Source organism: Cetorhinus maximus, chromosome 13 (genome assembly GCF_964194155.1).
Source record: "Cetorhinus maximus chromosome 13, sCetMax3.hap1.1, whole genome shotgun sequence".
Classification (NCBI taxonomy): domain Eukaryota; kingdom Metazoa; phylum Chordata; class Chondrichthyes; order Lamniformes; family Cetorhinidae; genus Cetorhinus; species Cetorhinus maximus.
The window spans coordinates 73,554,113-73,578,743 of record NC_135891.1 but is presented as its reverse complement, the minus strand read 5'-3'; the positions used below and the strand labels follow the sequence as shown (position 1 = coordinate 73,578,743).

General features: G+C 48.7%; 2 protein-coding genes across 2 annotated transcripts in view; one reads left to right on the top strand and one right to left on the bottom strand.

The window, feature by feature from the left end:
• LOC144688293 (calcium and integrin-binding family member 3-like) overlaps nt 1-11,311 on the top strand; it is a 94,004-nt gene extending 82,693 nt beyond the window's left edge. The window contains exons 4-5 of the mRNA XM_078554725.1: nt 8,397-8,592; nt 11,290-11,311. Of these exons, the coding sequence (XP_078410851.1) occupies nt 8,397-8,592; nt 11,290-11,311 (218 nt within the window). The remainder of the gene's footprint in view (nt 1-8,396; nt 8,593-11,289) is intronic.
• A 7,352-nt stretch (nt 11,312-18,663) lies between these two features.
• The window catches only part of LOC144689209 (hematopoietic SH2 domain-containing protein-like), a 105,774-nt gene continuing 99,806 nt past the window's right edge, over nt 18,664-24,631 (bottom strand). Inside the window, exon 6 of the mRNA XM_078556321.1 lies at nt 18,664-19,292. Within this exon, the coding sequence (XP_078412447.1) occupies nt 18,789-19,292 (504 nt within the window). The 3' untranslated portion in view covers nt 18,664-18,788. The remainder of the gene's footprint in view (nt 19,293-24,631) is intronic.

The window sequence follows — 24,631 nt, the reverse complement described above, 5'->3', positions numbered from 1 at the left end:
CACACTCACTCTCTCTCCCACGTACACACACATACACACACACATACACACTCACTCTCTCCCATGTATGCACACACATAAATACACCCACTCACTCTCCTACATACGCACACACATACACACTCATTCTCTCTACCACGAACACATACACACTCACTCACTTTCCCCTGTACACATACACACATACAAACTCATGCTCTCTCCCACGTATGCACACATACACACTCACTCACCATCTCCCACGTACGCACACACATACACACACACTCTCTCTCCCCTGTACATACACACATACACACACACTCTATCTCCCCTGTACATACACACACACACACTCACTCTCTCTCCCACGTACACACACACACACTCACTCTCTCCCCCACGTACACACACACACACTCACTCTCCCACGTACACACACACACACTCACTCTCCCACGTACGCACACACACACACTCTCTCTCCCACGTAGGCACACTCACTCACCCACATTCGCGCCCACACACACATACACACTCACTCTCTCTCCCACATACACGCACGCACACACACACACTCACTCTCTCCCCCACATTCGCACAAACACACACACACTCACTCTCTCTCCCACGAACACACACAAACACACACATACATACTCACTCACTCTCCCACGTACGCACACACACTCACTCTCCCACATATGCACACACAAACACATACACACTCACTCTCTCTCCCACATACGCACACACACACTCACTCTCTCTCCCCCGTATGCACACATACACACTCACTCACTCTCCCACGTATGCGCAAACACATTTACACATACACACTCACTCTCCCACGTACACACACACACACTCACTCTCCCACGTACGCACACACACACACTCTCTCTCCCACGTAGGCACACTCACTCACCCACATTCGCGCCCACACACACATACACACTCACTCTCTCTCCCACATACACGCACGCACACACACACACTCACTCTCTCCCCCACATTCGCACAAACACACACACACTCACTCTCTCTCCCACGAACACACACAAACACACACATACATACTCACTCACTCTCCCACGTACGCACACACACTCACTCTCCCACATATGCACACACAAACACATACACACTCACTCTCTCTCCCACATACGCACACACACACTCACTCTCTCTCCCCCGTATGCACACATACACACTCACTCACTCTCCCACGTATGCGCAAACACATTTACACATACACACTCACTTTCCCCTGTACACATACACACTCACTCTCTCTCCCACGAACACACACAAACACACACATACATACTCACTCACTCTCCCACGTACGCACACACACTCACTCTCCCACATATGCACACACAAACACATACACACTCACTCTTTCTCCCACGTACACACACACACTCACTCCCTCTCCCACGTACACACACACACTCACTCTCTCTCCCACGTACACACACACACTCACGCAATCTCCCCTGTACACATACACACATACACACTCACTCTCTCTCCCACGTACGCCCCCACACACACACACATACACACTCCCTCTCTCTCCCACGAACACACGCGCGCACACACACACTCACTCTCCCACGTATGTACACACACTCACTCACTCTCTCTTCCCCATACAAACACACACACATACACACTCACTCTCTCTCCCACGTACACACACATACACACACACATACACACTCACTCTCTCCCATGTATGCACACACATAAATACACCCACTCACTCTCCTACATACGCACACACATACACACTCATTCTCTCTACCACGAACACATACACACTCACTCACTTTCCCCTGTACACATACACACATACAAACTCATGCTCTCTCCCACGTATGCACACATACACACTCACTCACCATCTCCCACGTACGCACACACATACACACACACTCTCTCTCCCCTGTACATACACACATACACACACACTCTATCTCCCCTGTACATACACACATACACACTCACTCTCTCTCCCACATACGTACACACACACTCACTCTCTCTCCCCCGTACACGCACACACATACATACCCACTCTCTCCCACGTATACACACACACATACACACTCCCCCTTTTTCCAAGTACACACACACACAAACACTCACTGTCTCCAACGTACGCACATACACATACATACACACTCACTCATTCTCCCACCTACGCACACACACATACACACTCACTCACTCTCCCATGTACACACACGCACACTCACTTTCCCCCGTACACACACATACACACTCACTCTCTCCCACGTCGCACACAAACACACACACATACACACTCACTCTCTCTCCCATGTATGCACGCAAACACACACACATACACTGTCACTTTCTCTCCCACGTACGCACACACACGTACGCACTCACTCCCTCTCCCACACACGCATACACACACATGCACTCACTCAGTCTCACACATATGCACACACACACATACATGCGCACACACACACACAAACACATACACTCACTCTTTCCCACCCACACACACTCACTCTCACACATACGCACACTCACTAACTCACTCTCTCCCACGTACGCACACACACACATACGCACTCACTCCCTCTCCCACACACGCATACACACACACACGCACTCACTCAGTCTCCCACATATGCACACACACACACATACATACATACGCACACACACATACAAACACATACACTCACTCTTTCCCACCCACACACACACACTCACTCTCACTCTCACACATACGCACACTCACTCACTCACTCTCTCCCACGTATGCACACACACACATACACACTCACTCTCTCTTACATGTACACACACTCACTCTCTCCGTATACACACACACATACACACTCACTCTCTCTCCCACGTACGCACACACACATACGCACTCTCTCCCACGTACGCACACACACACACATACACACTCACTCTCTCCCACGTATGCACACAAACATACACAGTCAATCTCCCATGTACGCACACAAACACACACACATACACTCTCACTCCCTCTCCCATGTATGCACACACACATATACACACTCACTTTCTCTCCCACGTACGCACACACACACGCACTCTCTCTCCCACGTACGCACACACACACACATACACTCTCACTCCCTCTCCCACGTACGCACACACACATACGCACTCTCCCTCTCCTACTCACGCATTCACACACACATACACACTCACTCTCTCCCTCCCATATACACACAAACACATACACTCACTCTTTCCCACACACACTCACTCTCACTCTCACACATACGCACACTCACTCACTCACTCTCTCCCACGTATGCACACACACACACACACACATACACACTCTCTCTCTCCCACGTATGCACACACACATGTACACACTCACCCACTCTCCCACGTACACACACACAACACACATGCACACTCACTCTCTCTCCCACATATGCACAAACACACACACACAACACATACACTCACTTTTTCCAACCCACACACATTCACTCTCTCTCCCCCACACATATGCACACTTATTCACTCACTCACTCTCCCACACACGCAAACACATACACACTCACTCTCTCTCCGACGTACACACACACACACATACACACTCACTCTGTCTCCCACGTATGCACACACACATACATACACACTCTGTCTCCCACGTACGCACACACACATACATACACACTCACTCTCCCACGTATACACACGCACACTCTCCCACGAACACACGCGCACACACACACACTCAGTCTCCCATGTACACATACACATACACACTCACTCTCCCATGTACTCGCAAACACACTCACTCTCCCACGTACGCAGACACCCTCACTCACTCTCTCTCCCACATACACACACACTCACTCTCCCACGTACACAGACACATACACACTCACTCACTCTCCCACGTATACACACACACACTCACTCTCCCACGTACACACACACTCACACAATCTCCCCTGTACACATACACACATACACACTCACTGTCTCTCCCACGTACGCACACATACACACACACATACACACTCACTCCCTCTCCCACGTACACCCACATACACACTCACTCTCTCCCATGTATACACACACACATACACACTCCCTCTCTCTCCCACGTACGCATATACACATACATACACACTCACTCACTCTCCCACCTACGCACACATATACACACTCTCCCCCACGAATACACACACACACTCTCTCTCCCACGTATGCACACACACACTCACTCTCCCACGTACACACACACATTCACACTCACTCACTCTCCCATGTACACACACACACTCACTCTCTCCGTATACACACACACACATACACACTCACTCTCTCTCCCATGTACGCACATACACACTCACTCTCTCCCACGTATGCACACAAACATACACAGTCACTCTCTCATGTACGCACGCAAACACACACACATACACTCTCACTCTCTCTCCCATGTACGCACACACACATACGCACTCACTCCCTCTCCCACACATGCATACACACACATACACACTCTCTCCCTCCCATATACACACAAACACATACGGTCACTCTTTCCCACCCACACACACTCACTCTCACACATACGCACACTCACTCACTCACTCTCTCCCACGTATGCACACACACACACACACATACACACTCTCTCTCTCTCCCACGTATGCACACACACACGTACACACTCACTCACTCTCCCACGTACACACACACACACTCACTCTCCCACGTACACACACGCACTCACTCACTCTCTCTCCCCCATACACACACACATACACACTCACTCTCTCTCCCACGTACGCGCACATACACACACACATACACACACACATACACACTCACTCTCTCCCATGTACGCACACATAAATACACCCACTCACTCTCCCACATACGCACACACATACACACTCATTCTCTCTACCACGAACACACACACACTCACTCACTCTGCCCCGTACACACACACACACATACACAGTCACTCTCTCTCCCACGTTGGCGCACACACACACACACTGGCCCACTCTCCCATGTACGCACACACACAAACATACACACTCACTCTGTCTCCCACATACACACACATACACACTCACTCTCCCACATACGCACTCACATACACTCACTCTCTCTCCCCCGTATGCGCACACACATACATACACACTCACTCTCTCCCACGTACGCACACACACATACACACTCATTCACTCTCCCACGTATGCACACATACACACACACATACACACTCACTCTCTCCCACGTATGCACACACACATACACACTCTCTCTCCAACGTATGCACACACACACAACAAATTCACTCGCTCTTTCCCACCGACACACACTCGCTCTCTCCCCCCCACACATATGCATACTCACTCACACTCCCACACATGCACACACACACTTACTCTCTCTCCCACGTACGCGTACACACACACACACATACACACTCACTCACGCTCCCATGCACATAAACACACACATACACACTCACTCTCTCTCCCACATACCATAAGACATCGGAGCAGAAATTAGGCCATTCGGCCCATCGAGTCCGCTCGGCCATTCAATCATGGCTGATAAGTTTCTCCACCCCATTCTCCCGCTTTCTCCCCGTAACCTTTGATCTCCTTACCAATCAAGAACCTATCCCATGGTTCTCTGGACTTGTTACTCCTTCCCATCACCCTAGAGGGAACATGTTGAGCATGTACCCTCCCCATTTCCTTTTTGAACACCTCCCACTGCTCCTCTGTAGATTTCCCCAGAAGTAGCTGTTCCTAGTCTACCTGGGCCAGATCCTGCCTTATTTTACTAAAATCCGCTCTCCCCCAATCCAAAACATTTTTTTGCAACTTGTTGATTTCTTGGTACAGTTTAAGTTTGTTATGGACAATGTTGTGGTCGCTATCACTAAAATGCTCACCCACCACCATCTCAGCTAAAGCTGTCCGGCTTCATTCCCCAGAATTAGGTCCAGCCAAGCACCGTTCCTTGTTGGACCCTCTACATATTGACCTAAAAGGTTCTCCTGTACACATTTCAAGAAATCCACTCCATCCAAGCCCTTAACCACTATGTCTAGACCAATTAATGTTGGGAAAGTTGAGTGTTGGGTGTGCGTATGGGACTGTGTGTGTGTGGTGGTGGGGAGAGAGTATCTGTGTGAGAGAGAATGGGTGTGCATGTGGGACTGTGTGTGTGTGTGTGTGGCTCACTTGCAGTCTCAGCATTCTCAGTCACACTCAACCCCACGCACCAACTCTCAGCCACTCTTACAGTGGGTGAGGATGAGTGAGTAAATACCCTGAGACTGGGAGTGAGCTGGGCTCACACTTACACTCTTACACTCTGGTGGTCATTTTTTATTAATTAATCCTTTTTAAAAAAGATCATTTGTTTTAATTTTGCTCAGCAAGTTTTGTTTCTTCATACTCAACTTTTTCTTAAAATTTATGTTTATTTCTACAATCTGCTCATCAACCAGAGCAAGAAAAAATGGAAATGTGCTCCCCACTTAAAAAAGTTGGACAAGCCTGCTTTTGATAATAAGCTTCTTTTTTTATTCTTCCTGCCAAAATTTCACATTTTCCCACATTATACTCCATTTGCCAGATCTTTGCCCACTCACTTAACCTATCTATATCTGTTTGTAGCCTCCTTATGCCCTCTTCACAACTTACTTTCCTACCTATCAGCAAATTTGGCAACCATCCCTTCAATCCCTTCATCCAAGTCATTTATATAAATTGTAAACAGTTGAGGTCCCAGCACTGATCCCTGTAGCACACCACTCGTTACACCTTGCCAACCTGAAAAAGACCCATTTATACTTACTCTATACTTCCTGTTAGCCAGCCAATCTTCTATCCATGCCAATGTGTTACCCACTACACCATGAGGTTTTATTTTCCGCAGGCTGGTATTTCCCTGAATATAGAAGATTAAGGGTTGATCTAGAAGAGGATGAAGATGATTAAAGTATTGAATATGGTAAAAAGAGAGAAACTATTCTCTTTTGGGGTGTTCAGAAAATGGGCACATAACCTTAAAATTAGTGTGAGGCTGCTCAAGGGTGATGTCAGCAAGCATTGCTTTACTGCAAGTACTACTCTCCCCAGAAAGTTGTTGAGGCTGTGTCAATAAAATTTTCAAAACTGAGATTGACAGCTTTTAGTTAGGCAAAGATTACAGAACCAGGGTGGGTAAATGGAATTGAGATGCAGATCGGCCATGATATAATGGAATGGTGTAACAGTCTGAGGGGCTGAATGGCCTTTTCCTGTTCCTATGCAATACACTCCCCTGGGATCTAAAGCATGGAAAGAGATCATGACAGGGGCCGAGTGTGTTCTCTCACATGACGCTGTGCTATAGCTCATTGACCACCTATACATTGATGCTGGTGTGTGTGTGCAGAGATGGGCACAAGATGCCAGAGTGTATATACAGAGTTGGCACATGCCAGAGTGTGTACACAGAGTTGGGCACATAGTTGCTATGAACAGTATAGTGGGCTTTTTTTGGAATTGCAAGAGTGCAACTCATTTTGCCAATGTTCCGACTACAACACAATGATACTGTTTGCTGCAGTGAACAGTGTGTTTGAACTACTTGTTACATCTATTCATTGTGGATTGATTGTTGTTGGTAAGGGATTTTTCTGAAACCCTCTGCAGCCATTGGCCTGCTGGGCATTGACTGACCCCAGCAGGAGTAGATCTCCCACAGGCAGGGCCACTCTGGGCTGAGCAGAACTGACATTCCGAAAGGACAGTTCATTTGTTCCTACATATTACAAGAAACATTTCTTATTAATACCAACTAGTCCATGAGCTATTTAAATTGAGATCCAGTCTGATTTCAGATCAAAAGAATATTTGATCCCTTTAATGAATCATGAAGCCACAGTGATTGTGAATGGTTTGGAAACGTGGTGAGGAAATGATCTCACAATAACATGAGGTTTGACACAGGGTTAAGACCATTGGCATAAGAACCAGAGCCGAGATGAGAAATGTTTTTACACAGCATGTTGTTGTGATCTGAAAGGGCGGTGGGAGCAGATTCATGGTCATTTTCAAAAGGGAATCTGACAAATACTTAGAAAGGAGAAATGTGCAGAACAGTGAGGAAAGAGCAGGGGAGCAGGAGCAACTGGATAACTCTTTCAAAGTGCAGACAACAGGCACAATGGACCAAATAATCTCCTGCAATTATTCAAAATACCCAAAGGTGTTCCTACTGTTCAGGCAGTTACAGAATATAATGATCATAGAATCATTCCTACCAGTACGCCTCTCATAGTGCCACAGCTGTGACCTCGCACTGACCTGAGCAATGAAGCTGATTTCTTTCAACACTAGATTTTAACAATGATAATTTTATCTGCAAATCCGATTTGGAGAAAACATTGGTCAAACTGACTCGAAATGAACTGACACCAGAGGAAGTGAGATTGGTCTGTGAGAAGGTTCTGGATGAATCGGATCTGGATAATGATGGCAAACTATCACTGGAGGATTTCCAGCAAATGATTATCCGTGCACCTGACTTCCTCAGGTAGACTTTACAGTTTTACTCACTCTGTCACCGGCTATGAGACACTCCTCAGGGTCTGACATTTGGATTCTTTGGATTAGTTCAAGTTGATGGGATTTGTTCTGACTCAGGGCGGAAACTTCTGGGCCTGTCAGAAGCGGGGAGCGGGCGGGTGAACTTATTTTAGCATGAGGCCAAAAATCAGCTTCCTGACAGTGGGATGCACTGCAGGAATTTAGTTCTTGGGACTTTACATGCGGTTCGAGCATCCTGACGAACAATGTCCGGAAGCCCATTGTATACATTAACATGTCATGCAGGCTCATTAAAAGGCCTCCAATATAAATTCCCCACCAGTCAGAGATTAGAACATTCACTTTCACAACTGTATATAAGTGGTGTGCACCAGGCAAGGTAGACTTCTTCCATGATTAACAATGAGGTGCTGCTGCATTGTCCTCTTTGAGGAGCAGCTGTTAATGCCAACCTATGCTTGAGACTGGGTGATGGCTGTGGAAGTTGTGTGGAGTATGACCAAGGAAGTGAGGAAGGGTTAATGGGGAAGGGTTAACAGGGAAGGGTTAACAAGGAAAGATTAGTGGGGAAGGGTTAACGGGGAAGGGTTAACGGGGAAGGGTTAACGGGGAAGGGTTAACGGGGAAGGGTTAACGGGGAAGGGTTAACGGGGAAGGGTTAACAAGGAAAGATTAGTGGGGAAGGGTTAGTGGGGAAGGGTTAGTGGGGAAGGGTTAACGGGGAAGGGTTGGCGGGGAAGGGTTGGCGGGGAAGGGTTAACGGGGAAGGGTTGGCGGGGAAGGGTTGGCGGGGAAGGGTTGGCGGGGAAGGGTTGGCGGGGAAGGGTTGGCGGGGAAGGGTTGGCGGGGAAGGGTTGGCGGGGAAGGGTTAACGGGGAAGGGTTGGCAGGGAAAGGTTGGCGGGGAAGGGTTAACGGGGAAAGGTTGGCGGGAAAGGGTTAACGGGGAAAGGTTGGCGGGGAAGGGTTAACGGGGAAAGGTTGGCGGGGAAGGGTTAACGGGGAAGGGTTAACGGGGAAAGGTTGGCGGGAAAGGGTTAACGGGGAAAGGTTGGCGGGAAAGGGTTAACGGGGAAAGGGTTAACGGGGAAAGGTTGGCGGGAAAGGGTTAACGGGGAAAGGTTGGCGGGAAAGGGTTAACGGGGAAAGGTTGGCGGGAAAGGGTTAACGGGGAACGGTTGGCGGGGAACGGTTGGCGGGAAAGGGTTAACGGGGAACGGTTGGCGGGAAAGGGTTAACGGGGAACGGTTGGCGGGAAAGGGTTAACGGGGAACGGTTGGCGGGAAAGGGTTACTGGGGAAGGGTTAACGGGGAAAGGGTTAACGGGGGAAGTTTGGCGGGGAAGGGTTAACGGGGAAGGTTGGCGGGGAAGGGTTAACGGGGAAGGGTTGGCGGGGAAGGGTTAACGGGGAAGGGTTGGCGGGGAAGGGTTAACGGGGAAGGGTTGGCAGGGAAAGGTTGGCGGGGAAGGGTTAACGGGGAAAGGTTGGCGGGAAAGGGTTAACGGGGAAAGGTTGGCGGGGAAGGGTTAACGGGGAAAGGTTGGCGGGGAAGGGTTAACGGGGAAGGGTTAACGGGGAAAGGTTGGCGGGAAAGGGTTAACGGGGAAAGGTTGGCGGGAAAGGGTTAACGGGGAAAGGGTTAACGGGGAAAGGTTGGCGGGAAAGGGTTAACGGGGAAAGGTTGGCGGGAAAGGGTTAACGGGGAAAGGTTGGCGGGAAAGGGTTAACGGGGAACGGTTGGCGGGGAACGGTTGGCGGGAAAGGGTTAACGGGGAACGGTTGGCGGGAAAGGGTTAACGGGGAACGGTTGGCGGGAAAGGGTTAACGGGGAACGGTTGGCGGGAAAGGGTTACTGGGGAAGGGTTAACGGGGAAAGGGTTAACGGGGGAAGTTTGGCGGGGAAGGGTTAACGGGGAAGGTTGGCGGGGAAGGGTTAATGGGGAAGGGTTGGCGGGGAAGGGTTAATGGGGAAGGGTTGGCGGGGAAGGGTTAATGGGGAAGGGTGGAGCATTGGCCATGCAAAGGTGGAAGGGATACTCTTTCGAGTTATCAACAGTCACAGATTGCAACTCTTTTTTTTCGAGTACAATCTCAGTTTTTGGTTTCCGGGAGTGGGACATGAACCCACAACCCTCTGATTCAAAGGCGAGGGTGCTATGCTGTTTAGGTGACCTTTAAATATGGTGACCTTTGACCCCATGAGGTAACAGCAGGGACAGTGACTTCCTGCCCACCCCACCACGAGATTCCATGCTACACACCGATGCATAAGTAATGAGCTGAACAGCACAGGATCACGCGTGTTCCACCCTCCAGCAGAAATCAGTCCCACTCTCACACCCGTCACCTACCTTAGATTTCAGAGCAGGAGGTTCCACCATCTGTTTTCTGCACTGGTCCTTGTTGTAGGAGGGGCCCTGCCCTGTGTGATTGACAGTTCTGGTCATTTCCTGCTCTTTAGAACGAGGCTGTGCTGTGAAAGTGTTTTCTGCCATTGGAAGTTGCTTTGGAGGCAGACTGACTGGGAGCTCTGACCCAAGGGTATTTATTTAGCGAAGCCTTACCAAGATGATTGGTATTTGTCTTGTTACTAAGTTGAAATTATACAGCCTCACTCTGTATAATGAGTTCTGTTGTTAATGCTACAGTGTCTGCAGCTGAGTCTTTTTTTCCCCCCTTCAGCACTTTCCACATTCGAATTTGAGGCAGTCTGACCATAGCCAGCGCTGAAACCTGAGATATTCAACATGGAAACATCCTCAAATACCTTACTCAACCTCCTCCATGACTCGGAGTCTCGACTGGAAATGTTGTGGTCAGACACAGGAGCTGGCAGAAGCAGAACAAACATTTCCAGCCTTAAAAATCGTCATATCACTGAGGGGAGGGAGGGAGGGGAGGGGGTGGGGGGGCAACCAGCCCATCAATTTCTCTGTCCACCCCAGCATGCTTTTCTATTCTTCCTTACCAAAACCTTACCCATTCTCTGCTTCAATAGCCCCTGTGGCAGAATGTTCCCAATTAATACCCCTCCATGTGAATCTTCAATCCCCCAGTGAAAATCCTCAGTCTATGTCCTGGGTTACTAATGCACCAATCTAAAGGAGCAACTTTTTCACAATTTACCCTCCCAAAACATTTCACAATTTCAAAATTTTCCATTGAATTCACTTTCATTCTGATACAACTCACCAAGGCTCCCTAGGCAGCACCTTCCAAACCCGTGACCACTACCATCTAGGACAAGGGCAGCAGATAGATGGGAACACCACCACCTGGAAGTTCCCCTCCAAGTCACTCACCATCCTGACTTGGAAATATATCGCCGTTCCTTCACTGTCACTGGGTCAAAATCCTGGAACTCCCTTCCTAACAGCACTGTGGGTGTACCTACACCACATGGACTGCAGCGGTTCAAGAAGGCAGCTCACCACCACCTTCTCAAGGGCAACTAGGGATGGGCAATAAATGCTGCTTAGCCAGCGAAGCCCACATCCCATGAATGAATAAAAGAAAATGCCCCAATTTATTTCTGTTGTTCTGACGAAAGGTGATCAGCCCTGCTGAATCTTTCCAGAAGTTTCTGTTTTTATTTCAGCCTTCCAGCATCCACAGTAGTTTACATTTTTGTTGCAATTTACCGAGCTTTTCTTTATAAGGCCGTTCTCCCAAGTTAGGAGTCATTCTAGTTAATCATCACTGTCCCTTTCCAATGATGTCATGCTCCCATAATAAACTTTTGATACCATTCCCCAAAGCCAGTTCAAAAATCTTCCCACCCTGCTCAGCACTGGTTTGGGTGAGGGTGGGGTCGGTGGGGGATCTCTTGGACTTGATTTGTGACTCAGGCACAACTCTGGGAGGAGTCTCAAGCATGAGTTTGGTGGTTTGGTCCCTACACAGTGTGTGGTATCTAACTCGAACTCAAACCTTTTATGGGCCTTGCCTGGAATGTCCTGCAAACTCAACTCGCGATATGGATGTGTTCAAATATAAACCTTGTGTAAACTTTCTGTACAATGATTTTGTACAAACTCTTGTCCATAACTCATTGTGTTTATTATTTAATAAACTCTGCCTGTCTTAAAGATCTCTGATCCTGTGGGTTAGATTTGACTTAGTGACTCAGTTAATCAGAAGCTCTTTGAGTGCAGGGTGGGCGTTAGGCCGATGAGAAGAAAGGTTCTGATTTATTACCCGATAATCCCCCCTCCACCCCCCAACCACCCCCATCCCCCACCTAAATCCTGCCACCAACTTGAGAAAGAGAAAGTGACTCACGAAGGTTTTGAGTCTATTTTGGATAAACTCAGCTGGGTGGTCAGGGGTAAACTTTCTGGGGAGAGTCAGTCAGCAGGTGGTTTCCTGAGGTCAGCACTGAGCCTCACACAACTTGTTTCCGAGCAATGGAATCTCTGAAGGTTTATCTGGTAAGCTCAATTTTTCCTCCTCCATTCACTACCTGGCCTGATTGTGAGTTATGTCTCCATTGAAGTGTTATCATCACTATGAGGGGGTTTGTTGCACAAATCTTTATATCAGGGACAGCTGCACTGCCTCCTTGAGGAAGTTGAAAGAAGGAATACAGAAGTCACAACAAAGACAGGGTTAAAGAAACCCCCTATAGCCCACTTCTACCTCCTTCCCAAACACCACAGACTGCCCTCGTAGACCCATCGTGTCAGCCTGTTCCTGCCCCACTGAACTCATTTCTTCCTATCTTGACTCTGTTCTCTCTCCCCTTGTCCAGTCTCCTCCCACCTACATCCGTGATTCCTCTGACACCCTACATCATATCAACAATTTCCAGTTCCCTGGCCCCAACCGCCTCCTCTTCACCATGGACATCCAATCCCTCTACACCTCCATCCCCCACCGGGATGGTCTGAGGGCTCTCCGCTTCTTCCTCGAACAGAGGCCCGAGCAATCCCCATCCACCACCATCTCCTCCGTCTGGCTGAACTTGTTCTCTCACTGAACAATTTCTCCTTAAACTCATCTCACTTCCTCCAAATAAAAGATGTGGCTATGGGTACCCACATGGGCCCCAGTTATGCCTGTCTCTTTATGGAGTATGTGGAACATTCCTTGTTCCAGTCCTACTCAGGCCCACTCCCGCAACTCTTTCTCTGGTACAACGATGACTGTTTCGATGCCGCTTCATGCTCTCATCTGGACCTGGAAAAGTTAATCAAATTTGCTTCCAATTTCCACCCCTCTCTTACTTTCACATGGTCCATCTCTGACACTTCCCTTCCCTTCCTTGACCTCTCTGACTCCATTTCTGGTGATAGACTATCTACCAATATTCACCCACCAACCCCCACACCTACCTCAACTACACCTCTTCACACACTGCTTCCTATAAGGACTCCGTCCCATTCTCCCAGTGTCTCCGTCTTGGTCGCATCTGTTCCAACGATGCTGCATTCCAATACAGCACCTCCTTTTTCCTCAGCCGAGGTTTCTTCCCCACTGTGGTTGACAGGGCCCTCACCATGTCCTGCCTATTTCCCGCACTTCTGTCCTCACCTCTTCCCCTCCCTCCCAGAACCATGATAGGGTTCCCCTTGTCCTCACTTTACACCCCACCAGCCTCCACTTTCAAAGGATCATCCTCCGCCATTTCCGCCAACTCCAGCATGATGCCACCACCAAACACATCTTCCCTTCACCCCCCCACCCCCCGTCGGCATTCTGAAGGGACCATTTTCTCTGTGACACCCTGGTCCACTCCTCAATCGCCTCCCAACATCCCATCCCTTTCCCACGGCACCTTCACATGCAATTGCAGGAGGTGTAACACCTGCTCCTTTACCTCCTCACTGTCCAAGGCCCCAAAGACTCCTTCCAGGTGAAGCAGCGATATATTTGAACTTCTTTCAATTTAGTCTACTCTTTTCGCTGCTCACAATGCGGTCTCCTCTACAGTGGGGAGACCAAACACAGTCTGGGTGACCACTTTGCAGAACACCTTCACTCAGTCCCTAAGCATGACCCTGACCTTCTGGTCACTCGCCGTTTCAATTCACCATCTTCCTCTCATGCTCACATTTCTGTCCTCAGCCTGTTACAATGTTCCAGTGAAGCCCAACACAAGCTGGAGGAACAGCAGCTCATCGTCCAATTAGACACTTTACAGCAGCTCATCGTCCAATTAGACACTTTACAGCCTTCTAGACTCAACATTAGTTCAACAACTTCAGACTAGGAACTCTGTCTCTATTTTGCTTCCTTTCCCCCCAAATGCCAGTCTGTATCTTGTTCTCATGTTTTTGTTTTCAGACATCGCTGAGCTTTATTCTGCTATTAACACCTACTCTGGGCCAAAGCTTTAGCTTTTAATTCTATCATTACCAATCCCTTTGTTTTATGTTCCATGACATCTTTGTAATTTAATCTCTCCCGCCCTCTATCCTTGGCCTTCTCTTTTGTTCCACCTGCCCCTCCTTTTACAGCAGCATAAGAACCCATCACATTTCTACCTCTCTCCAGCTCCGAAGGAGAGTTTAAACAGACTCGAAACATTAACTCTCTTTCTTTCTCCACAGCTGCCAGAGCTGCTGAGTTTTTCCAGCATATTCTGCTCTTATTTCAGATATCCAGCATCTGCAGTATTTTGCTTTTATTGAAGAAAAGTTATTTTCGCTTTTTGAGAAAGTTGGATTTTCTTTACTTGTCAAATAAATCAGAAACATGAGTTTGATGGAGGCAAATTAACTTTATTTTTAAATTAAAACATTGAATTGTTAGATTTATCGTCGCATTAGTAAAGACTCTCAGATTCATGGATTTCTATCCATCTCAGCTCTTCTCCTTCACCAGCATTGTATGATGCTATAATAATTGTGCAATTGCATTGAAGTTGATTTAGATTTCACCAGGTGAAGGAGATCTGTCTCACCAGGTCCCATCAGAGAGGCGTGGCAGCAGTGTGTGTGGCAGCAGGTGTGTGGCAGCAGGTGTGTGGTGGCAGTGTGTGGCAGCAGGTGTTTGGCAGGTGTGTGGCGGCAGGTGTGTGGCAGCAGGTGTGTGGCGGCAGTGTGTGGCAGCAGGTGTTTGGCAGGTGTGTGGCGGCAGGTGTGTGGCGGCAGGTGTGTGGCGGCAGGTGTGTGGCGGCAGGTGTGTGGCGGCAGGTGTGTGGCGGCAGGTGTGTGGCAGCAGGTATTTGGCAGCAGGTATTTGGCAGCAGGTGTGTGGCAGCAGGTGTGTGGCAGCAGGTGTGTGGCAGCAGTGTGTGTGACAGGTGTGTGGCAGCAGTGTGTGGCGCAGCAGGTGTGTGGCAGCAGGTGTGTGGCAGCAGGTGTGTGTGGCAGCAGTGTGTGTGGCAGCAGTGTGTGTGGCAGCAGGTGTGTGGCAGCAGGTGTGTGGCAGCAGTGTGTGTGGCAGCAGTGTGTGTGGCAGCAGGTGTGTGGCAGCAGGTGTGTGGCAGCAGTGTGTGTGGCAGCAGGTGTGTGGCAGCAGTGTGTGTGACAGGTGTGTGGCAGCAGTGTGTGTGGCAGCAGGTGTGTGTGGCAGCAGTGTGTGTGGCAGCAGTGTGTGTGGCAGCAGGTGTGTGGCAGCAGGTATGTGGCAGCAGGTGTGTGGCAGCAGGTGTGTGGCAGCAGGTGTGTGTGGCAGCAGGTGTGTGGCAGCAGGTGTGTGGCAGCAGGTATTTGGCAGCAGGTATTTGGCAGCAGGTGTGTGGCAGCAGGTGTGTGGCAGCAGGTGTGTGGCAGCAGTGTGTGTGACAGGTGTGTGGCAGCAGTGTGTGGCGCAGCAGGTGTGTGGCAGCAGGTGTGTGGCAGCAGGTGTGTGTGGCAGCAGTGTGTGTGGCAGCAGTGTGTGTGGCAGCAGGTGTGTGGCAGCAGGTGTGTGGCAGCAGTGTGTGTGGCAGCAGTGTGTGTGGCAGCAGGTGTGTGGCAGCAGGTGTGTGGCAGCAGTGTGTGTGGCAGCAGGTGTGTGGCAGCAGTGTGTGTGACAGGTGTGTGGCAGCAGTGTGTGTGGCAGCAGGTGTGTGTGGCAGCAGTGTGTGTGGCAGCAGTGTGTGTGGCAGCAGGTGTGTGGCAGCAGGTGTGTGGCAGCAGGTGTGTGTGGCAGCAGTGTGTGTGGCAGCAGTGTGTGTGGCAGCAGGTGTGTGGCAGCAGGTGTGTGGCAGCAGTGTGTGTGGCAGCAGTGTGTGTGGCAGCAGGTGTGTGGCAGCAGGTGTGTGGCAGCAGTGTGTGTGGCAGCAGGTGTGTGGCAGCAGTGTGTGTGACAGGTGTGTGGCAGCAGTGTGTGTGGCAGCAGGTGTGTGTGGCAGCAGTGTGTGTGGCAGCAGTGTGTGTGGCAGCAGGTGTGTGGCAGCAGGTGTGTGGCAGCAGTGTGTGTGGCAGCAGGTGTGTGGCAGCAGGTGTGTGGCAGCAGGTGTGTGTGGCAGCAGGTGTGTGGCAGCAGGTGTGTGTGGCAGGTGTGTGGCAGCAGGTGTGTGGCAGCAGGTGTGTGGCAGCAGTGTGTGTGACAGGTGTGTGGCAGCAGTGTGTGTGGCAGCATGTGTGTGGCAGCAGGTGTGTGGCAGCAGGTGTGTGTGGCAGCAGTGTGTGTGGCAGGTGTGTGGCAGCAGTGTGTGTGGCAGCAGGTGTGTGGCAGCAGGTGTGTGGCAGCAGTGTGTGTGGCAGCAGGTGTGTGTGGCAGCAGTGTGTGTGGCAGGTGTGTGGCAGCAGTGTGTGTGGCAGCAGGTGTGTGGCAGCAGGTGTGTGGCAGCAGTGTGTGTGACAGGTGTGTGGCAGCAGTGTGTGTGGCAGCAGGTGTGTGGCAGCAGTGTGTGTGGCAGCAGGTGTGTGGCAGCAGGTGTGTGGCAGCAGGTGTGTGTGGCAGCAGTGTGTGTGGCAGCAGGTGTGTGTGGCAGCAGTGTGTGTGACAGGTGTGTGGCAGCAGTGTGTGTGGCAGCAGGTGTGTGGCAGCAGTGTGTGTGGCAGCAGGTGTGTGGCAGCAGGTGTGTGGCAGCAGGTGTGTGTGGCAGCAGTGTGTGTGGCAGCAGGTGTGTGTGGCAGCAGTGTGTGTGGCAGCAGGTGTGTGTGGCAGCAGTGTGTGTGGCAGCAGTGTGTGTGGCAGCAGGTGTGTGTGGCAGCAGGTGTGTGTGGCAGCAGGTGTGTGGCAGCAGGTGTGTGTGGCAGCAGGTGTGTGGCAGCAGGTGTGTGGCAGCAGGTGTGTGTGGCAGCAGGTGTGTGGCAGCAGGTGTGTGTGGCAGCAGGTGTGTGTGGCAGCAGGTGTGTGTGGCAGCAGGTGTGTGTGGCAGCAGGTGTGTGGCAGCAGGTGTGTGGCAGCAGTGTGTGTGGCAGCAGGTGTGTGGCAGCAGGTGTGTGGCAGCAGGTGTGTGGCAGCAGTGTGTGTGGGGCAGCAGGTGTGTGGCAGCAGTGTGTGTGACAGGTGTGTGGCAGCAGGTGTGTGTGTGGCAGGTGTGTGTGTGGCAGGTGTGTGGCAGCAGGTGTGTGGCAGCAGGTGTGTGGCAGCAGGTGTGTGTGGCAGCAGGTGTGTGTGGCAGCAGGTGTGTGGCAGCAGGTGTGTGGCAGCAGGTGTGTGGCAGCAGGTGTGTGGCAGCAGTGTGTGTGACAGGTGTGTGGCAGCAGTGTGTGTGGCAGCAGGTGTGTGGCAGCAGGTGTGTGGCAGCAGTGTGTGTGGCAGGTGTGTGGCAGCAGTGTGTGTGGCAGCAGGTGTGTGGCAGCAGGTGTGTGGCAGCAGTGTGTGTGGCAGCAGGTGTGTGGCAGCAGGTGTGTGTGGCAGCAGTGTGTGTGGCAGCAGTGTGTGTGGCAGCAGGTGTGTGTGACAGGTGTGTGGCAGCAGTGTGTGTGGCAGCAGGTGTGTGTGGCAGCAGGTGTGTGTGGCAGCAGGTGTGTGTGGCAGCAGGTGTGTGTGGCAGCAGGTGTGTGTGGCAGCAGGTGTGTGGCAGCAGGTGTGTGTGGCAGCAGGTGTGTGGCAGCAGGTGTGTGTGGCAGCAGGTGTGTGTGGCAGCAGGTGTGTGGCAGCAGGTGTGTGGCAGCAGGTGTGTGGCAGCAGGTGTGTGGCAGCAGGTGTGTGGCAGCAGGTGTGTGGCAGCAGGTGTGTGGCAGGTAGTCAGTTTGCTACAATGATCCATTATTTGTTTTTGCGACTGACTGACAGTTAAATAAGTATAAAAGCAGACACATTATCAGCAGCCGTTTCTTCACAATATTTTGTCTGGATTAATATCCAGGTGCATACGGAGGGGGAGTCATATACTCTTCAGGGAGATCAACTATGCCACTTGCCTGTTCTCTCCCTTCTCCCTCAGCACAGCCAATCACAAGCTGACAACGACCTACTGGCTCTTCTTGTCCAAGGCACAAAGAACAGAGAGTGGGCCTGTGCAATACGGACTGACCCGGGGATACGGATTGACGTGTGGCCCTGGGAGGGTGACGGGGATTGTGGCGAGCTGGGAAGAGCAGATCATAATGACTCCCAGTTGAAGGAGAGTTGTCTGTGTATTTGGGATTAGGAGCAAAGCTGTTTGTATCTGTCACATGATCAGTTCGCTGTCTCTGGACAGGGATGGGGTGACTCCCAGAGACATTACCATCTGCTTGATGCTTAAATTCAGATTTTGAATCAGAAACATCTGGTCCTGAACTGCCATTCCAGATTCTTGTTTCTGAGTTGTGCTGGTTTCTTTGAAGGAGCAGATTCTGGGCACCAGAAGCAGTCACCTGAAATGGAAATATGACCAATGGATTTATTGACTTTTAATGCACAAAGGTTTGTTCATGTCCAGTCAGTCCGACACAGGTTGATAGTCAATGAGAAAACAGGCCATACAGATATCCATGAGGTAATGTTGGCCATGACCTGCAATACTGGGACAGTTCACCTGCCCAGGTCTTCTGGAATCAGGCTCCAACTTTGTGAGGTGACAGATTTTGATGCGGTCAGTCGGTCTCTTGCTTTGACAGAGGTTTTCAGCTTCATGGAAGTTAGGGAACAGGCATCTCTCCTGATTTGGAGACATGCACCATACATAGCCTTGGTGGGGGGGGCGGGGGGGGGGAGGTTCAATAACATAAGAAATAAGGGCAGGGATAGACCATCCGCCCCCTCAACTCTGCTCCACCATTCAATATGGTCATGGCTGATCTTTTGTCTCAACGTCACTTTCCCACAAGCTCCCCATATGAAACAAAAAAACAAACACTTGCATTTATATAGCACCTTTCATGACCATCAGATGTTGCAAAGTGCTTTGTGGCCAATGAAGTACCTTTTGAAGTATAGTCACTGTTGTAACATAGAAAATGCGGCAGCCAATTTGCACATAGCCAACTCCCACAAACAGCAATGTGATAATGATCAGAATGTCTGTTTTTGTGAAGAGGAGTCATTCAGGCTCGAAACATTAACTCTGTTTCTCTCTCCACAAGTGCTGCCAGACCTGCCGAGTTTTTCCAGCATTTTCTGTTTTTATTTCAGATTCCCAGATTTTTTTTATCTGTTTCTGTGATGTTGATTGAGGGACAAATATTGTCCAGGATATCGGGGAGAACTCCCCTTCCCATCTTTGAATAGTGTTGCATCCAACCAAAGAGGCAAATGAGGCCTCGGTTGAACATCTCATCTGAAAGATTGTGCAGCACTCATTCAGCACTGCATTCATTCAGTATCGCGCTCATTCAGCACTGCACTCATTCAGTACAGCACTCATTCAGCACCGCGCTCATTCAGCACCGCGCTCATTCAGCACCGCGCTCATTCAGCACCGCGCTCATTCAGTACAGCACTCATTCAGTACTGCACTCATTCAGTACAGCACTCATTCAGTACTGCACTCATTCAGTACTGCACAGGAGTGGCATCTTTGACTTTTGTACTCAAACCCTGGAGTTGGACTTGAACCCGGAACCTTGTGATTCAGACGCTAGACTGCAGATATCCTTTGATTCCCTGAGAGGCCAAGAATCTGCCTATCTCAGCCTTAAATATATTCAACGACGGAGCATCCACAACCCTCTGGGTGAATTCCAAAGATTCAAAAACCTTTCAGTGAAGAAATGTCTGCTCAGTGCAGTTCTAAATGATCGCCCATATTCTGATTCTGGGCCCCCAGCAGGGGGGAAACAACCTCTCAGCGTCTACCCTGTCAAACCCATTCAGAATCCTGCATGTTTCAATGAGATCACCTCTCATTCTGCAAAATCCCAGAGAATATAAACCCAGTTTATGTAGCCTCTAAACATAGGGCAGCCCTCTCAACCCTGAAACTAATCTAATTAACATTTGCTGTACCGCCTCCAATGTTAGTATACCCTTCCTTAGATACGGAGGCGAAAGCTGCACACACTGTTCCAGGTGCAGTCTCACCAAAGTCCTGCAGAATTGTAGCAAGACTTGTTTATTCTTATATTCCAATCCCCTTGCAATAAAGGCCAACAGGCAATTTGGTTCCTAATTATTTGCTGCACCTGAATGCTTTGTGTTCCTTGTACGAGCACACCCATGTCCGTCTGAACATCAAGATTCACAAGCCTTTTTAAAAAAATTCTACTTTTCTATTCTTACCATCTCACATTTCCCCATGTATACTCTATCTGCCACCTTGATGATGACACTTAACTTGTTTATATCTCTTTGCAGCCTCTTTGTATCCTCCTCACAGCTTGAATTCCCGCCTAGCTTTGTATTATCAGTAAACTTTGAAACATTATCCTGTGTCTTGCTGAAAAAAAAGAGACGTTTCAAAGCTTTTCATCTAGCACTCATCAGGACACTTCGCAAGAATACCAATATAAGGGGAAAACAACAATTTATACTGCATGTGAAGAGAGTGCTGATTGGTTGGCAAGTGGACTCTGACTGGCAGAGGCGTTACCATGGAGAATGCACCAGTGATGATAACTGACAGCATTGTTTGAAATTTAAATGAGGTAGCTTGACCCTGATTGGTCAAGGCATTGCCCTGAGGAATGAGTCAGCGAATGACTGTCACCTATTTTGGTTAGCTGAAACAGGTCTATAGACGACTCCCACCCGTGACTTCTTCCCCTTGTTACTCCTTATTTCCACCCAAACTGATTCCATGTCACGATCTATTGCACCTTTATTACTACTCAGCACCGTAATGATCCTTTCTTTTATTAACAAAGCTACCCCACCTCCTTTTCCTTTTTGCCTATTTTTCTAGAACGTCGCATACCTTTGAATATTGAGTTCCCAGTCTTGGTCACCCTGTAACCACATCTCTGTAATAGCTATCAAGTCATATCCATTTATTTCTATTTGTGCCGTCAACTAATCTATCTTGTTACAAAGCTTATGTGCATTCAGATAAGGAGCCTTAAGCTTTGACTTTTTACAATTATTACTCATTTTGGTTCTGATTTCTGCTATAACTCTTCTGCTTATATTTTCTGCCCCTTCTTGTTACATGTTGATTATCATTCACCTCTTCACTACCCTGCACCTCTGCACTCTTGTTTCTTTTTGATTTTTTTAACTTCCCTTCAATTGAACCCTTCACTAAAATTAGTTTAAAGTCCTATCTACAACCCTAATTATACGATTCGGCAGGACACTAGTCAACGGAACAGCTCTCTCCTTCCCCAGTACTGGTGCCAGTGCCCCATGAATCGGAACCTGTTTCTCCCACACCAATCTTTCAGCCATGCATTTACCTCTCTAATCTTACTTATCCTACACCAATTTGCATTTGGCTCACATAGTAATCCAGAGATTATTATCTTTGTGATTCTGCTTTTTAATTTAGCCTCGAGCTGCTCGCAGTCCCTCAGCAGAACCTCTTTCCTAGTCATACGTATGTTGCTGGTACCTACCTTCCCCTCCCACTCCAAGTTCCTCTCCAGCCCAGAAGAGACATCCTTAATCTTGGCACCCAGCCTTTGGGACTCTCTGTCTTTGCTGCAGAGAACAGTATATCTTCCCCTAACTATGCTCTTCCCCAGATATTCACCAGCCTCAGTGAAGAAATTACTTATCATCTCAGTCCTAAATAACCTACTCTGAGACTCTGTCCCCTTGTTCTAGATCCGTCCATCCAGGGGAAACATTCCTGTTGAGCCCTGTAAGAATTTTCTATGTTTCAATGAGATCGCCTCACATTCTTCTAAACTCTAGAGAACAGTCCCGGTCTCCTCAATCTCTCCTTATAGGGCAATCGCCCCATCCCAAGAATCAGTCTGGTGAACCTTCGTTGCACTCCCTCTCTGGCAAGTGTATCCTTTCTTAGATAAGGGAACCAAAACTCTACACAATACTCCAGGTGTGGTCTCACCAAGGCTCTATACAACTGCAGCAAGACATCTTTACTCCTGTACTCAAATCCTCTTGCAATAAAGACCAACATACCATTAGTCTTCCTAATTTCTTGTTGCTCCTGCATGTTAGCTTTCAGTGACTTATGAACAAGGACACCCCAGGTCCCTTTGGACATCAACACTTCCCAATCTCTCACCATTTAAGAAAGACTCTGCGTGTCTTCGCACATGAATATATGTAACTTCTAGCATGCATACGTGAGCCACATTACAAGCCTGACTAATAATCTTAATTTGGTTTTCAGTGTAATTCTTAGCACAATCAGGATTGTTTAGCAAGTGTTGTCCAAATGCGGAATCACATCTAACGTTGGACACTATGTTCTGAGTTTTATGGGCCGGTTGGGTACAGTCAGTACTTTGCCTGTTGTGAACAGCTGAAGGGACGTATCGATCTGCTAGTCATTGGCAGGTATGGCCTACATACCTGGCATCTTTCAGGTCCTCAATCTCGCTGGACACTTGTATTTCTGGGAGGCTTTTTGGATTTTCCTCCGTGAAGAGAGACGCAAAGTACTTGTTTAGTTTCTCTGCCATTTCCCTATTACCCATTATAAATTCCCCCTGTCTCTGTCTATAATGGACCCAAGTTTGTCTTTGCTAATCTTTTCCTTTATACATACCCATAGAAGCTTTTACGGTCTGTTTTTATGTTTCTCACTAGTTTACTTTCATATTCTAATTTCTCTTTCTTTATCATTTTTTGGTCCTCCTTTGTGAATTCTAAAATGCTCTTAATTCTCAGTTTTACTACTCTTTTAGGCAACTTTATAGGCCTCTCCCTTTGACCTATTACAATCTTTAACTTATCTTGTTAGCCACGCTTGGATCACTTCTTCTGCTGGTTTTTTGTGTCTTAAAGGGATGTATAATTGTTGCAAACCATGTATTAAATCTTCAAATGCTAGCCATTGCCTGTCTACTGTCATACCTTTAATGTAGTTTCCCAATCTACCACGGTCAACTTGCCCCTCACACCTTTGTAGTTTTCTTTGTTTACATTTTAAGACCCTAGTTTTGAACTGAACTACATCACTTTCAAACTTTAATGTAAAATTTTATCATATTATGGTTACTCTTTCCTAAAGAATCACTTACAATGAAATTATTAATTAGCCCTTTCTCATTAAGCAACATTAGATCTAGCTGGTTCCTCAAAATACTGTTCTAGAAAACCATCTCGTATACATTTCAAGAATTCGTCCTCCACAGCATTGGTGTTTCTTATCTGTGCTGTAACTATTCTATGATTTTATGAATGTGTACACAGCAAGATCCACAAACAGCAATGAGGTGATGACCAGATAATAAAACCAGAAAATGCTGGAAATACTCAGCAGGCCACTTAGCATCTATGGAGAGAGAAACAGAACTACAGCAAGCAGTTAAGAAAGCAAATGGCATGTTAGCCTTTATTGACATGAGCCTGGAACATTTGGTCTGTCTCTCCACAGTTGCTAGCTGGCCTGCTGAGTATTTTCAGCACTTTCTGTTTTTATTTCAAATTTACAGCATCTGCAGTATTTTGTTTTTGTGTTGTAATGACCAGACAATCTGTTTAGAGTTAAATATTGGCCAGGGCAGCATAAAGAACTTCTCCACTTGTCTTCAAACAGTGCCATGGAAACTTTAACATGTAGCTGACAGGGTAGCACCTCTGACTGTGTAGCATTCCCTGCACTGGAGTAGCAGCCTGGAATATGTGCTTAAGTCTCTGGAATGGC